Below are 18,122 nucleotides of genomic sequence, written 5' to 3'. Positions count from 1 at the left end.
GAAAAAAGAGAAAATTCGATTTATTTTAAAATTAACATTTCATTTATTTAGGTTTTTGTTGCCGTTGTTGTTGTTATTTTTTATAATAAATTTTCTCACATTATCGTCATTATTATGTTCATACTTTTACAATATGCATATTAAAGTTTATTAATTTACTTTGTATGTTTTTAATTAATTTACAATGTGTTTGATTTTGTTTTGGTTTTTTCTCTGTTCTTCTTCTTCTACTATGTCATTATCATCGACATAGTCAGCACAATTATGCACATAATATTATTAATTATATTCCATTTGTGGTTGTTTTCACATTTAAAATGTTACGTTAATTTTATTACATGAAGTATGTGTGTGTGTTATTGTGTGTGTATATGGATTTCATTAAAGGAGGGAGGACATATACTTTTTGCCATGGGGCATCATCGTTTATTTTGTTGGATTTTATTTCACGCTCTGCTCTTCATTGGTATTGATTTATATGTATGTTCTGTTGTTTTTTTGCTGCTGTTGTTGTTTTAAAACATTTATTCATTCAATATTTAAATATAATTTACTTTGTATTTAATCTTACAAAACTAAAAGGTGTTAATTTGTTTTTGTTGTTGTTCTTGTTTGTTTTTCAATTATTTCAATTAATATTACAGATTTAATTAACTACACAACTCAAGATCCCTTTGTCTTGATTAAATGTGAATATTTAATTTAATTATTTTTAATATTCAATTATGTATATCATTTATTAATATTATCTTTTCTTGTCTTATCAATTAATTTCATACAGATTTTATGAGTTTTCCTTTCTTTTTCGTTTTTGGGGAAGGGTGGAGGGCGATTTGGTTTTGGTTTAAAGGATGTTTAATTTTAATGTTTGACCCTTTCTTTACAATTTTGCCTTAACATCTATAAACAGACAAAAACAATTAATAAACAATTACATTTTCAATTTATAGCATTTGATGTTTATGTTATTTACTTTCTTGTATATCTATCTCTCTTTTTGTTTGGTTGTTTGTTTGCCTTAATTGTAATATCTATAAAAATATAATCCATAATAATAATAATTATAAGTCTACAAAAAAGGGATTTACTCACTTTTTTAATTAATAATAAAAAAAATTAATAAGCATTAAAATTATCATTATCGTTATCATCATTATCATCTAGCTCACTTCATATCTTGTATTCATTATCATTATTATTTTACGCTAAGTATAACACAATTTTTATTTTTATGTATTTTTTCACAAGTGGCACAGTGGTTTGAAATCGAAAATTTACTGTAAATAATTTGTTGGAATTTTGAATGTCAGGAATTATACCGACTTATATGTTTGGGTGAAAGTTTCAACTTTTATGGAGATTGTCACCAGTCACGGTGCGCCTTAACTAATTTTAAATGAAATGTGCTTATACCTGGGAAGTTTTTGCGGATTCTGAGACTACAATGTTCATAGACGAGAAAAACCAAAAAACAAAAAAATCGACGGAGGAATTTTCAAATAAATCGCGGCCAGTTTTTTAGGGCTTTATTATATTTTTACGATTTTTTTTTGAAAACCGCAAGCCATATCAAAAATGTATTAGATAAAATGTTGTAGCAGTGAAAACTCTCTACAAGATTGACCTTAATGGTATTTTCGTAGGTTTTACCATTTTTGAGATATAGAAGTTCAAATTGGGACAATGCTCTGACTGTATAGTCGCCTTATAAAACAATGTCATGAAAGGTGCACCTTAACTAACTTTAAATGAAAACCGCTTACACAGAAATTATTTTTACATACATATATTCTTCGACTTTAAACCACTGTGTGTGTTTGTCACTTTTGCCTGTTTTCCTTCTATACTCTGTGTTTATTTTTAATTTCTTATATTTCCTTTAAATATAATAATTTGTTAATTTATTTTTGTATAGTTGTAGTCGCTTATTTTCAATGGAAAAATTAATTGATTTCAAAGCCATAAAGTTATCTTTGAGATAATAAACGTAAATGCATACCACCACCACCAACATTCTGTGAATGTCTGCGTCGTAGTTGCCATTGGATTTGTGTAAATTTGTACCTTAATAGATTATATACAATATAATAGAGTTGTAGTATTAGTGATGCGATAGAAGTTAAATGCCAAACACTTGCGAGGATTAATAGCTGGGTAAGGTCCATACATGTTGATCTGGTTCTACTGCTGCCCGATGAAAAGAATGACATGAAATTCTTAACCGTTGAACCCGATGAAAGTGTTACTGTAACGAGAAAGAAAAGAGAGGGAGGGAGGGAAAAATTGTGTTATTAGTTTTTTACGAATATAAAACTGAATTTTAATGTTTAAAAATATAATAAAAAATTGAAATTGAAATTAAACAAGTAAGAACAGTGTTAAGTTCGGCCGAGCTGAACTTTTTATATCCTCCACCACAAACTTTATTGAAGTGAATAGGAATTATTAATTTCATTTCGTTTATGAAGGTACTTAACTTTTCCTTTTATTGTGGGAGTAGTAAATATATCAAAACTGATAATACTCCCTTCAAAACAGCTGATATAAGAAGCGTTGTTCTTTCCAAAACATGGACCAATATTTACAATTTTTCGAAATGAGCGAATTACATACAATTGGGCAATACCGACTAAAGCCAAACCTGGGGCTCAATTCTTGCTCTATAAAAATTTGAAATTAACCCCCAGTTTTTGTAACTTATTTTTGTTCGTTCGTCTATATTCGTATCAATTTAGGCATTCATAGCTCAGCCCCCAGATGACATACACATCTAATTTTTCGTATACCCGTTCCATATATCGTTAAGGTTTCCTCATTTAAAAATCAGCGCTCTACATTTGCGCTAAAGCGAGTAAATCGATCTACAAAATTTGACAATTCGTGTGAGAAGAATAAAAGTTTTTACAAAAACTGGGGGTAAAACTTTTATAAAGGAAATAAATGTCAAATAAAAAATTTTGTAAAGAAAATATTTTTCATTTCAAATTTTCAGAGAACAAGAATCCAGCCAGTGGATATTCTGTATTTGGATAGCTAACGAACATCGGAAGTACTGTTCTATGGAGGCTGTACAAAACGTTGACTTGTACCGATAAACGTGGAAGAACGTTTTGTAACTCCAGCGAAGACTAAACACTAAATTTCAGTTATTTATTTTGAATAATGTGGCCAAATTTCAGGTGAAAAGTTGTAAACCCCCAGGATTAATCTTCTACCACATTTCAGATATTTTGGTGGGATACATATATAGGCCACAACCTTCAAAATAACGAAAATAGGGATATACCGTTCTATGGGGGCTATATGAAAGCGTAGACCTATACTAGCAAATTTAAGGTGGAAAGTTTTATACCTTGAGAGAAAAATTCTTCGAAAAATCGATGGACCAATCTGCGTTGACGGCGAATATCGACGTCGTATGGACCACGAGCTGTATATGCCATACAACGACATCCGTAAAGGTAAACGTATCCAGATACAACGATTGCGTTGACTAGGCCATATCATAAGAATGAGCGATTATGAACCCGCTAAAAAGACGTATTAATACGTCCCACATGGCGGCGCAGGCAGAATTGGCAGGCCTAAGCTCAGATGGGTGCCATTGTCATGCAATGGTATGCACGCACACCCGCCTTGCACAATGAAGGTCGTTGGCTCGATTCTCCGGCAGTAAATATTTAAATTTTCAACGGTGGCAAAAATACCCCTCAGTAATGTTGGCGACATTTCCTGAGTATTTCAGGTGTCTTAAGACACGCCGTTCGAACTCGGCGATAAACTGTAGGTCCCATAGCATTGAGCTTGAATCAGGGTGTACTCATTGATATGTTAGAAGTCTCCCTTGTCCCGTATGGGATGTTTGTGGAACAATTATTATATAATCTCAGATGGAGCAAACAAGTGAATGAAGAGATGAAAAGGCGTGGCATTCCAGAGAGCAACAAACAGAGAAAATTGGAGATATTTCTTAGTTCGGCTTATGGAACAAATGTTCTGTAATGGGCCTGCTAAGTAAGTAAGTTTTATACCTTCAACGAAGACTAGGTATCAAATTTCAGCCATTTCCATGGGATATTAAAGCCACATCCTTCACAATACCGAAAGTGGATAGGAACCGTTCTGAGGGGGCTACATGAAAACCTGGACCTATACCGACAAATTTAAGGTGGAATGTTTTATACACCTATCAAAGACTTAATACCAAATATCAGCCACTTCGGTGGGGAATTGAGACCACAACCTTAAAATTACCGAAAGCCGGGAGGTACCATTCTATGGCGGTTATATGGTGGAAAACTTCGTACTTCCAACGAAGACCAAGTCTTAAATTTCAGCTATATAAAAGGTGGAATGTTTCATACCCCTATCAAAGACTTAATACCAAATATCAGCCACTTCGGTGGGGAATTGAGACCACAACCTTAAAATTACCGAAAGCCGGGAGGTACCATTCTATGGCGGTTATATGGTGGAAAACTTCGTACTCCCAACGAAGACCAAGTCTTAAATTTCAGCTATATAAAAGGTGGAATGTTTTATACACCTATCAAAGACTTAATACCAAATATCAGCCACTTCGGTGGGAAATTGAGGCCACAACCTTCGAAATACAGAAAATCGGGAGGTACAGTTCTATGGGGGCTATATGATGGCGTGAACCTATACCGACAAATTTAAAGTGGAAATTTGTAAACCCCCAAGGTAGACTAAGTACCAAATGTCAGACATTGTGGAGGAATATTGAGGACACAACTTTCAACATACCGAAAATCAGGAGGTACCGCTCTATGGGGGCTATAAAAAGACGACAAATTTCAGGTGGAAAATGTTGTACCCCAAACGAAGACTAAATACCACAGTTCAGCCATTTTGGTGTTATAATGAGGCAAAAACCTTCAAAATACCGAAAATCGGAGGTACCGATTTACAAATTTCAGCCATTTCAGTGGGACATTGAGGGCTTAACCTTTCAAAATACCGAAAAATGGGATGTACCGTTTTTTTGAACAGATACCGATAAATTTCTGGGGAAAAGTTTTGTAGCTTCGAAAAAAACTAAATACCAAATTTAAGCCACTTCGGTGTAATAATAAGGCTAAAACCTTCGAAACACCGAAAATCGGGATGCACCGTTCTATGGGGGGGGGGGGGGGGGGGGGGGTGGGGGTACATAAAAACGTGGATCTATACTGACAAATTTCTGAGGGAAGGTTTGGTAGCCCCGAAAAAAACTTAGTGTCAAATTTCAGCCACTTCGGTGAAATAATGAGGTTAACACCTTCAAAATACCGAAATTCGGGAGGTACCGGTCTATGGGGCAATGTATTTCTGGGTGAAAGTTTTGTAGCCGAAAGGAGGACTAAATGCCAAATTGCAGCCATTTTGGAAGGATAATATAGCTACGAGGGCAGTTCGGAAACTTCTTAGCCTAGCACAAAAAGCGCGGTATAAACAGAAAAAGTTAAGTGTTTTGGAAACTTCCATCTCTGTTATGAACACATGTTAAATTTTGTTTCGATCTGGCAACTCCTTCAGGAAACAGGTGTTCAAAAAAGACACATCCGCAATTTTTTACAATGGAAAAATTAGAAATGCGTGCTGTCATTAAATATTTACATAAAAAAGGTTTATCGGGACAAGAAATTCATAATGATATGGTGAATGTGTTAGGTGAAAGTGCTCCTTCATATGCAACAGTAAAAAATTGGGTTGCTGAATTTAAACGTGGTCGTACAAGCAGTGAAGATGAACCACGTAGTGGACGTCGAAAAACAGCATCAACAACAGAAATTGTAGCCAAAGTGCATGATATGGTATTAAATGATTGACGAATAAAAGTGCGTGAAATTGCTAATATCATGGGCATCTCAAATGATCGAGTCCATTTAATTTTGCATGAAGAACTACAGATGAAAAAGCTTTCTGCAAGATGGGTGCCGCATTTGTTAACAGTCGATCAAAAACGCATAAGAATGAACATTTCTCAAGCTTGTTTGGATCGTTTTAAGCTAAATAAAATGGATTTTAAGCGTCGTTTCATAACTGTTGATGAGACATGGATCCACCACTATACTCCAGAGACAAAAGAACAATCCAAACAATGGACTGAAGCTGGAGGAAGTGCCCCAAAGAAGGCAAAAACAATTCAATCGGCTGGTAAGGTTAAGGCAACGGTTTTTTTGGGACTTCAAAGGTATTTTATTTATTGACTATCTGCAAAAGGGTAAAACAATAAATTCAGAGTATTATTGTAACCTTTTGGATCAATTAAATGTACAAATTCGAGAAAAACGTCCTGGCTTACAAAAGAGTGTTTTAACAATGGCAAAAATCAACGAATTAAAGTACGAGTTGCTTGACCACCCACCTTATTCTCCTGATTCAGCTCCCAGTGACCTTTACTTGTTCCCAAATCTAAAAAAATTCCTTTCTGGCAAGCGTTTTACCTCAAATGAAGATGCAATTACAGTTGTAAACCACTATTTTGAAGACCTTGAGGAAAACTATTTTAATCAAGGGATAGAATTGCTAGAAAAGCGTTGGACTAAGTGTATTGAAGTTTCAGGAGATTATATTGAAAAATAAAAATATTTTTGAAAAACTAAATATTCTGTTTCATTGATAGTATAAGAAGTTTCCGAACCGCCTTGGTAAAACCTTTAAAGTACCGAAAGACGGGAGTTACCGTCCCATGGGGTCTATATCAAAACGTGGACCTATATAAACGTTTTTTTGGTAGAAATGTTTCTTAGCCTCTGGAAACACAAATACCAAATTACAACCGATTCTGTGGCCAAACGCGTACTATATATGTGGGCTATACCAAAACGTAGACCTATATTAACAATTTTTGGTATAAATGTTTTGTAACCTATGAGGATACAAAATAAAAAATTACAACCAAGTCGGTGGTCAAATGGGACAAATATCTTAAGAATTCCTTAAAACAACGACGCGTCACGCGTGACTTTGTATGGGGCTATACCAAAACGTGGACATACATTGCCCGTTTTCAATACCAAAAGTCCTACATACATACAATAGATTTTACCAAAATTTCATTCGCCTACTTCAATCTGTTCGGGTGCTAAAGTGATTTCCACAGACGGGCAGACAAACGGACATGGCTGTATCGATATAGAATTGCACGCTGATCAAGAATATATATTGTTTGTAGTGTCTACAATTATAATTTCGAGTGGTTACAAAAGGAATGACAAACTTAATATACCCCCATAGTACGGTGGAGGGTATACAAACGTGTTAAGTTTTGACCACCTGAAACCCCACATACCAAGTAATTGCTAATTCGGTAGAAAAACATCAAAATTTGTACTTGTACCGTTATACGGGGGCCTAGTCCACAATTTTTGTTGGTGAGGACGTTTTTGAACCACCGGGAACTCGAACTGACAAACTAAAGCCAATTTAGATCGAAACTAAGAATGCAAACATCGAAATACTTGTCATATTACACCTAGTTCTTGTAGGTTCTGGAATATAGCAATTATTGATTGTGTATTCTTCCATATGTTTATCCTATTATGCTGAAACTTTTCACATGACAAAAATATTTCGTAATTCCAATACCCAAACAATAATTGATGAGATAACATTTCGAAAAACGCTTTAATATCCTTATGCATTTCACTTTGCATGCAACAATGCAATGCAACACATACTTTATTTGCAATCGATAAGGTGATTATTTTTCGTATTTTTTGTTTTCACCCAACATAAAACTCAATTAAAACTCATACTCATGCATGTGCACATAGCCACACACATACACACACCCACACTAACTAACACACAGACAATACATCTTAAAATTGCACAGAGCATTAAAATTTCCCAATAAATGCTTACCTCGTGCTGGCACTGGATCCTTTTGTGGTGTACCCAGTTCAATTTCCTTGTATTCCTGATAAAATTCACCAATGGTTGCGGTGCAACGCAATACTAAGCCGCCACCATGTACGGAATTTATGCCATAAACACTATGGCCATACACCGAGGGATTAACGCTACTGAAATGTATACCCTGCAATTGGAGTTTTAAGCTAATGCGTGATGCAATCAAATTATCGATGGTTGGTATATATTGTACTTCGGCATTGTTGACCTGAAAGCAAACAAATGAAGAAATGAATGAAAATTTTTGATTAATAAATTGCCATACAGAACATTGTGTGAATGTGAATAGATGAGTGTATAATAATATAAGTGAATGGTAAATTCCAAAAGAATTCTTATTTTGTAAAAAATACTAATTTTAATTATGCTTTTAATAAATCTTAAAATCAATGTTAACTATTCTATAAAAGAAAGAGACATATTTGCATTAAACATTACGCAACAAATACTGCCTGAAAATAGTGATACCATGGAGTCACTTCAATGACAGTAGCAGATCTAAGTATCCCATCAACAGATTCGACACAAGAAATGCAATTAAACATTTCTTATCTGAATTAATTCTCTTTCGAGTTGAGCTGTTATGACCTTGGGTTTCATGGGTGTTTAAGTCCGATCATCAGGGTGAACAAAGGAAACAACATTTTTCAAAGGCGACGGTTTTCCGAAAAACCTGGCCAAAAATCGAATAACAAATTTTATAAATTTATACTAAACTAGCGGACCCGGCGAACTTCGTCTCGCTATTAAGGAATAAAATTTCATACAAAAACTCAATTTTCGATTTTTTCAATTTTTCGACATTTCCAGAGGGATTTTCCAAAATTTTCTTTCGCAAAGACCTTCTCCTCGAAAATGCGAAAAACTGACAAAAAATTTTACAGAAATCGGCCTAGCCGTTCTCATTTTATGAATTACTATACATTTTTTACACCATTTTTATATATATATAGATACTTTTAAATGATGTTCCAAAGGTCCTCTGCATGTAGTTATGAAAGAAAAAAAAAATAGTTTTTGTCAGTAATTTAGTTTAGTGGCGTCCGTTAGTAATTTGGGTTGCTGGGACGCCTTGTTGGCTCCGAAGGTCAGGATTGTGTGTGTCAGGATTTATATTTTTTAGAAGTAGGGGTATTTCGGATGAATGCAAGTCTCCTCTACCCGGCTGGCAATATATACAGATGGGTCCAAGAAGGAGGAAGGCACTGGAGCCCGAGTCTACTGCCTAATCTAGCCTGTGGACTATCATCCTAGAACGAACACCCTCCTCTCATTCGACAATTTAGGTTTGGAAATCACTGTGCAACTTATTACGGGTCATTGCAGGGTTGGATCTCTAACTTCAAAATGGGATGACAGTGGCACTGATTACTTTAATTTGATCATCTACTTTGTGGGTTTCCCTTGTTGCACAGAAGAAAACACCGACTAGATATGAAATAGATACCCTCACCTTCCGATCAGACATAGATCCCACTATCACTTGTATAGACTTGTCTCAGGAAAAAATTGCACCATCGTAACAGAGCCCGCAAAAAGAACTTTTCGGAAAAACATTCAAAACGATCCGAGATGAGATGTTTAACTGCACTTTTCCCAAATTTTGTGTTGGAGGTACCCGACGGGACGGGTCCGATTTAGTACATATTTCAATCATATACATGACTAGATGAAATAATACATTGTGCACAGTTTGGACCAATCAGAAATTCTCTGCGAGAGTTATCTTAAGAAGTATGGACTTGCCGCCGAAAAAAATGAAATCGATTTTAGCGGTCAAATCCCAATTTTTGTTGTCACCGGTTGTTAACTTATAAATGGGATTTGATAGTAAACATATTTAATCTAAGGAAAGCAAAAAATTTGATCAAAATGTTGAAAGGTGTGGCAGTAGCGTGCTCCTAAAGACGAAAAAATTCCCCATTTCGGAAAATACGTAATTTTTGCAAATTGCTGGAGAAAGAAACAGCTATTTCTCAGAAACTATAATAGCTATTGTGTTCTTTATTTCTTCAATAGGTAGGTATAATTGCTTAAGACACCTTTTAACAAATTACCCTATCGTTTACACGAAGTGAGCTATTTTATTTTTCCTCAGGTGCCAAATTTTGCTGAAATTCGAAGTTTAGTGGACCAGAACTTTTAGGGAACAACTTGGAACAAAGTTTCGTTTTCATAGGATGACACCCGGGAGTGTCCTCTTTCAGCCCAGAAGCTACGAGTATTACAGCTATTGTGTTCTTTGTTTTTTCGTTGGGTGGACTTATTTGTTGCCTTTAAAACTCATTTTAACAAGGTACCGTAGCGTTTACACAAAGTATGTTATTTTATTTTTCCTCAGGTACCAAATGTTGGTGAAATTCCAAGTTTAGTGGACTAGAACTTTTAGGAAACAGCTTGGAACAAAGTTTCTTTTTCACTGGATGATACCAGAGAGTGTCCTCTTTCAGCTCATATACGTTTATGTACCCGTTCCGTCCATTTAACACTTTTTTAATTTTTTGAAATGAAATGGGTATAATTTTGTAGTTTTATACCCTCAGCATTTATGCTAACGAGGGTGTATACTAGGCCGGGGCGATTTGAAAACCTTATTGAGCCCTTCGCGTTTCTGATTCCTGGGATTGAACTGAGCAAAACAGTCCACTAGACCATAGGTCTTACGCGAAAATCGAGCCTCCCAATTTTGACTTTAAGTTTTTTATCCACGTTTTTTGGACATTTTAGCATATAACGGCCAAACCATTGAGATTTTGGGTCCAATACAAAGACAAAAATTGTAGCCAAGACAGTGATTAAGAACTCTCTAATACATCGCAAAAGCATTGGAACGCTGCTTCAGACAGATTGAACTGAGCAAAACAGTCCACTAGACCATAGGTCTTACGCGAAAATCGAGCCTCCCGATTTTGACTTTAAGTTTTTTATCCACGTTTTGTGGACATTTTAGCATATAACGGCCAAACCATTGAGATTTTGGGTCCAATACGAAGACAAAAATTGTAGCCAAGACAGTGATTAAGAACTCTCTAATACATCGCAAAAGCATTGGAACGCTGCTTCAGGCAGTTTTGGCCTTGAGAAGGTGCAAACTTTTCGGAAAATGTCGATAAATGGCATTGTGCTACAAAGGTTGAACAGAAAAATATTCAAGCGTTCTGATGCAAAATTATATCGTGTTGGGATCCATGGACAACGAAAATGCCTTTAGTTCATTTGGGTCACTTCGTTTTATTTTTTTATAACGGTAAAAGTAGTGAAAATCTGGGTTTCTTACATTTTCAAATTTAAACGGGCTTTTATTCTTTTTTTCGCAACGGATTTCTATTGATCCTTCTTCTTTTTAAAGGGGTGAATAATATCTTTCGAACAGGTTATTATTTTTTTTAATCGGTTCACAAATGGCTAAGTTGTAGTGGTTTATGTCTGAAACCCCCCACAAAAAACTATAACTGAATTTCTCATAATTTTCAAAAATATAATGTTTTTTATTTTGTTCAATATTTATTTTGAAAATTGTGAGAAATTCAGTTATAGTTTTTTGTGGGGGTTTTCAGACTTAAACATTTATAACTCAGCCATTTGTTACCCGATTTCAAAAATAATAACTAGATCGAAAGATATTATTCACCCCTTTAAAAGGAAGAAGGATCAATAGAAATCCGTTGTGAAAAAAACGTGTATTGGACCGAAAATCTCAATGGTTTGGCCGTTATATGCTAAAATGTCCAAAAACGTAGATAAGAAACTTAAAGTCAAAACCGGGAGGCTCGATTTTCGCGGTAGACCTATGGTCTAGTGGACTTTTTGCTCAGTTCAATCCCAGGAATCAGAAACCCGAAGAGCCCATTAAGGTTTTTTTCCTTCCATACAAATCGCCCCACCCCAGTGTATACACATTCATACGGGCAAAATGTGCCTAAACGAAATAATGGTTCTAGATCCCAAGTATGTTTGGACGAAATGTGTTTCAGGTAATTTGGAGTCCATATAGCAATGTCCGTCCGTCTGTCTGGCTGGCTAGAGCGGACGATAACTCTCGAACGGATCAACCGATTCGGCGCAAAATTTGGCTTTCGTAATATTTTGTTCAAACTTAGTTTAAGTTCGACGATGGGTAATATCGGTCCACTCCTTCCGGTACCTCCCCCACAAAAGTTCGAAAATGTTCGGAAAATTTGTGCGCACGATAAATCTTGAAGGAAGTGACCGATTTGGTCCATACTTTGCACATCATGAAATTTCTACCAGACTTAGATGAGGTTCTAATATGGACTCAATCGGTTCACTCTTCCTACACAAAATTTCGGAAAATTTCAGTTTAGGACCTGCTCAGTTTAGGACCCCATACGACGATACAAGTGTCATCAGGGGCAAGTCCATACTTCCTGAGAAAATAGTCTGAAAGGTTCAAGAAACCTCTATGACACCGTGTGTAGTGGTTGGAACGCAATATTACTCTCAAACGGATCTACCGATTCTGCCCAAAATGTGGTTTTTGTTAAAGTAACTTGCATTCGCTGCCTCAATTACGATAGTAAAAGTTTTTTCTGGGGCAAGTTCACACTTCTTCAGAAAACAGTCCAAAAGGTGTAAGAACACCTATGGCACCATATATAGTGGCTTGAACCGAACACTGCGTTGGTCCGCACTTTGGATATCGTAATATTTCTTCGAATATAAGATGAAATTCGAATGTGGTGCTTATAGGTCCACTGCTTCCGGTACCTCCCCCACAATAGTTAGAAAATATTCGCAATATCTCACAAACGGAGTAACCGATTTGGCCCAAACTTTGGATATTTTGTCCAAACTTAGTTCATGTTCAAATGTGGGTCTTAACGGTCCAATCCTTGGTGTACCAACCACACAAATTTTCAACATTTTGTTGGCAAGGGTCCGTTCGAGAATCATTTGGATATTTTTACCGAGGTATTCCTAGTGACCCTGTTTACAGCGATATTATGTTTTTCGAAGGCTAGTATGGTACAAAAGTTCTATCTATAAATATCCCCCGCAAATGTTTGAGCTTTACTCCAATCCATATTTTTGTCGGCCCAAAATTTTGAAATCCCCCCCCCCCCCAAAATACATAAGCTTTTTTTTTGGGAAAAAAGTATGTCAATCCACACAGGCCGAGGGTATATCTCTGTTTTAATATATATTAATATATGCGTTTTATAAGAGTTATATGAGCTTTTTGAAAACCCAAGGAGTATTTTTTTCCAAATTTGGAAAAAATTTAAATTTTTTTGAAAAAAAAAAATTGTTGAGATTTTTTAAAATATTTGTATTGTGGTATACTTATTGGGTTTTGCCTTTTTGAAATAGTTAGAGCATATGAAAAACTCAAAACACTCATATTGGATGCAAAATATGAAAAAAATGTTGACCTTGACCGAATTTACTCGCCTTTGATTTGTCGGAAAGCTGAAAGTGTTATCTGTCGAAGAAAAAGAATTATGATGATATCTCTGTCCATTCAAAAGTTACAGAGTTTTGACTAGGAAAAATGATTCTGAACCCTGTGCATCGTAAAGAGGACCTCAAGGACAATCTGCTGAAAAAAATTGAAGCGATCCGTGAGCAGCTCTTAAACATCACTTTTGCCGAATTTTGTGTGGGAGGTACTCGAAGGAGTGCACCGATATAGTCATATTCGAACTCGATCTATGCCTGAAATTAATATTACAATATGCAAAGTTATGACCAAATCGGTTACTCCCTTTGAGAGTTATCGTGCACACTATTTTTAACGAACATTTTTTAAACTTTTGTGGCGGAGGTACCGGAGGTAACGATATGGTCCATCTTCGAACTTATAGTTATGTTTGGACAAAATATTACAAATGCCAAATTTTGGTCCCGGTAGGTTGCTTCGATGGAGAATTATAGTGCGCACCAGACAGCAAGACAGACAGACGGACGTTGCTCAAACGACTCCAATTGTGTGAAACAGATTTCGTACAAACACACCTGGGGTCTAAACGCATTATTTTGATTAGCCACATTTTGGGTTGTATTAAAAGTGTATATACCCTCTTTAGTGTAAAGGGCTGAGGGCATAAAAACCAAACTATATTTATATTCTAGACCAAAAAGTATTTATATTGATGGAAGATTATAAAGTCCTCGAACAGAGTTAACTAATATATCTTGCCAATAATATATTTGTTAATACTGTGCCATTATTTTTATGTCTGTGAAGCCCATAAAACAAAACAAAAAACTGCCACTGGCAATTTAGAACACTGCTAGAGCAAATTGTATAAACAAAACTTAAGGCCCCCAAGGAACATGCTTGTAAAATACTATTTGGTTTGACATGTATACTCAGCTATACCCCAATATTTTCCCCTACACACCTACAACTGACGCACCAGCTCATAATAATAACAATAACAAAAAAAAATACATGTTCTTCACCACTCTCACAGAATTGCTATGTGAAAATAAAAGCAGTCGTGCATAGAATACAACGAGACTTAACAAATACTGTAACACATTTAAATGCAGTCAGACATGCACATGTAGTTCATAGTTGTATGTGTGTGTACGTTGCGTTATACTTAACAAGATCTAGTGCATGAACAACTTATACAACACACAACAAAAATATTTTTAGGCATAGCCTGAGATAAATACACTAGGGGCATTAACTTGAATAATACCACCACGTCTGTGTAGTCCTGGCGGCCAGTTTGCATTGTGAGCGAGTATGTGGTTGTTTGCATGTTGCGACGACCGGGTTTTTAACTTTTTTTGTATGGGTATGGTACTGTGCTCTGCTTTGAACTGCTTAAAACTAAAATAACAACAACGATCTGAGCGAGAGTGGAAAACTGAAACAAAAACATTAAAAACAACACAGCAACAGCAACAGAATAAAAGACGTTGTTTATTGCAAAGCTTTTGTTTTCGTAGGAAAAAATCCAATGTAAATTGCTGAAAGCATTAGCTAAAAATTTACGAACTCAACCGCCGCCACTCATAGACTGTCATATCCCGAAGGGATTTTGTATGCCATCACAACTACAAAACACAACTACTCACACAAATGCACACACGCACAATTGCAGTCTTTCATTTGCATTGAGCGTTTGTTGGTTGTTGTTTCTTTTCTGTTCACGCTGTTTTAAATGCTTATAAGCCATTAACACAGTTACATGCTCAAGAGCAAAATATCTATGCTACGTTCCACATTGTGATAATGTTGATAATAATGAGACAATTGAAGGCGAGCTACGAAGCGATGGAATGTGATGCGAGTTGCAAAAGGTATTTTGATTGACATTTTTCTTTAATCTGAAAATAATTTAAATGGGTTGATGCTTAAATAGCTAAAATTTAAGTCGAACATAATTTGTTCCATCTATAAAATTTATGTATATTTTTATCTCTTTAAAAAATCATCATTTAATTAAAGTTTAAACCAAATTTTCTAAACACAAATAAATAATTCTCTTGTAGTTTAATTAATAATCATTGTTCTAAACGTTCAGCCATTGGCCATAATAATCAACGAACAACGACTAAATGGTAAATCGAAAACACATTGCAAACCCTCAAGCCATATACAAATATTGTATGTTTGCGTTCTGTGAGCGAACGTGAATTTTGTGTTATTTTGCAAATTGAGTTTAAATGCCAAATTGTGGTTAGTTTTTGGTCTAAATAATCCGGTACAAAGCATAGAATCCTGTTCCATGTTCCCGCCCAACACTCTTCGTTTTATGCAAATAAATACAAATTTAGAGATTAATTGCAAGTGTTTGTAAGCACAAACACACTCACACGCACACATACCCACGGGTCTGTATAAATGTGTGTGTGTTTGTGTGCGCTATATGTGACAGAGTAAATATTGTATTTATCTATGGGTTCATTTTGTTCTAGGACATGCAGCTGGCGCCACACATGTGTCCGGTCTATGAACGAACGTGTGTGGGCGTTTGTGTTTTATGCCATTTTTATTACATTCAGGGCATTACCTGTGATTAATTTGCTTACGCTTAATCATGCCATTCTTTTAAGCATCCTCTGGCAATGACTAACGCACATACAGCCGCTTACATTGAGAAAGAGATTCGTAAATGACTGGGACGTTACGTGGGCCCTACATAATGGCATAGGTAGTTGTTAAATCACTTCTGTGAATTGGTTCACTTTAGTGGCTCTTCTAGAGTGAAGAGAAGTGCCTCTTCTCATAGGAGAGCAGTAGCACTTCTCAAATAGAAGAGCAGTAGCTCTTATCAAATAGAAGAGCAGTTACTCTTCTTATAGAAGATCATATGCTCTAAGCATAGAAGAGCAGTAACTAATATTATAGAAAAGTGGTGACTCTTCTTATAGGAAACCAGTCTCTCTTCTTCTTTTTAATGAGTAAAGTTGTGTGTGTGTTTGTGTGTGTGTGGAGAATGTAACGCTCACTGGGTGCAAAAGTGCAAATATTGCCTGACCCTGTTGTAGGTCCTCTCATTGAAGATCAAGAAATCTTTTGTTTGAAGAACAGTAGCTCTAATAATAGAAAGCCGTTGCTCTTCGCACAGAAAAGAATTAGATTTTCTAATAAAAAACAGTGGCTGTTGCTCTTCTCCTAGAAGAACAGTAGCTTTTCAAATTGAACTGTTGTTGCTGTTCTCATAAAAGAGCTGTTGCTCTTCTCATAGAAGAGCGGAAGAAACAATCTTATCATAGAAGTTGATTTTCTCATTGATGTGCCGTTGCTTGCTCTTCTATGAACTCTTCCCATAAAACAGCAGTAGCTCTTCTCATAGAGCACCAGTATTGCTTTTCATAGAACAGCAGTAACTCTTCCCACAGAAGAGCTGTTGCTCTTCTCATAGAAGAACTGTTGCTCTTCTCATAGAAGAGCTGTTGCTCTTCTCATAGAAGAACTGTTGCTCTTCTCATAGAAGAACTGTTGCTCTCCTCATGGAAGAGCTGTTGCTCTTCTCATAGAAGAACTGTTGCTCATCCAACAGAACAGCAGTAGCTCTTCCCACAGAAGAGCTGTTGCTCATAGAACGGTGGTGCTCAAAATATTTTGTGCATTAGTCTCTCTGTCGAGTCTTTCCTTTGCTAAACCACGACAGATGAGAATAAAGAGAACATATGTTGTTGTTGCAGTCACGCTAACGTATATGGGTGATCTTGACAGTCATAGAGAGCTGTTGCTCTTCTCATAGAAGGGCTGTTGTTCTTCTCATAGAAGAGCTGTTCCCCTTCTCATAGAATAGCTGTTGCTCTTTTCATAGAAGAGCTGTTGCTCTTTTCATAGAAGAGCTGTTGCTCTTCTCATAGAAGAGCTGTTGCTCTTCTCATAGAAGAGCTGTTACTCTTCTAATAGAGCACCAGTAGGTCTTCCCACAGAAGAGCTGTTGCTCATAGAAGTGCTGCTGGTCTTCCCACAGAAGGGCTGTTGCTCATAGAAGTGCTGTTGCTCTTCTCATAGAAGAACTGTTGCTCTTCTCATAGAAGAACTGTTGCTCTTCTCATAGAAGTGCTGTTGCTCTTCTCATAGAAGAATTGTTGCTCTTCTCATAGAAGAACTGTTGCTCTTCTCATAGAAGAGCTGTTACTCTTCTAATAGAGCACCAGTAGGTCTTCCCACAGAAGAGCTGTTGCTCATAGAAGAACTGTTGCTCTTCTCATAGAAGTGCTGTTGCTCTTCTCATAGAAGAACTGTTGCTCTTCTCATAGAAGAACTGTTGCTCTTCTCATAGAAGAGCTGTTACTCTTCTAATAGAGCACCAGTAGGTCTTCCCACAGAAGAGCTGTTGCTCATAGGAGTGCTGCTGGTCTTCCCACAGAAGGGCTGTTGCTCATAGAAGTGCTGTTGCTCTTCTCATTGAAGAACTGTTGCTCTTCTCATAGAAGAGCTGTCACTCTCCTCATAGAAGAGCTGTTGCTCTTCTTATAAAAGAGCAGTAGCTCTTGTCATAGACGAGCTGTTGCCCTTCTAATAGAAGAGCTGTTGCTCTTTTCATAGAAGAGTTGTTGCTCTTCTCATAGAAGAGCTGTTGCTCTTCTCATAGAAGAGCTGTTGCTCTTCTCATAGAAGAGCTGTTGCTCTTCTCATAGAAGAGCTGTTGCTCTTCTCATAGAAGAGTTGTTGCTCTTCTCATAGAAGAGCTGTTGCTCTTCTCATAGAAGAGCTGTTGCTCTTCTCATAGAAGAGTTGTTGCTCTTCTCATAGAAGA

General features: G+C 36.2%; 1 protein-coding gene across 6 annotated transcripts in view; it reads right to left on the bottom strand.

Annotated features, from left to right (window-relative positions):
* Positions 1 to 493: 493 nt before the first annotated feature.
* LOC141389026 (uncharacterized) overlaps positions 494 to 18,122 on the bottom strand; it is a 559,199-nt gene continuing 541,570 nt past the window's right edge. For 5 of the 6 annotated variants that reach the window (XM_073960023.1, XM_073960024.1, XM_073960025.1 and 2 more), the window contains 2 exons: positions 7,873 to 8,128; positions 751 to 2,245 (listed from right to left, as the gene is read on the bottom strand). In XM_073960023.1, the coding sequence (XP_073816124.1) occupies positions 1,968 to 2,245; positions 7,873 to 8,128 (534 nt within the window). In that variant the 3' untranslated portion in view covers positions 751 to 1,967. Of the gene's footprint in view, positions 2,246 to 7,872; positions 8,129 to 18,122 lie in introns of all 6 variants that reach the window. The other variant, XM_073960026.1, reaches the window with a different exon arrangement.

Source organism: Musca autumnalis, unplaced genomic scaffold, assembly GCF_047663935.1.
Source record: "Musca autumnalis isolate F117 unplaced genomic scaffold, ASM4766393v1 scaffold_1, whole genome shotgun sequence".
NCBI classification, from domain to species: domain Eukaryota; kingdom Metazoa; phylum Arthropoda; class Insecta; order Diptera; family Muscidae; genus Musca; species Musca autumnalis.
This window is presented reverse-complemented; position numbering and strand designations above follow the sequence as displayed.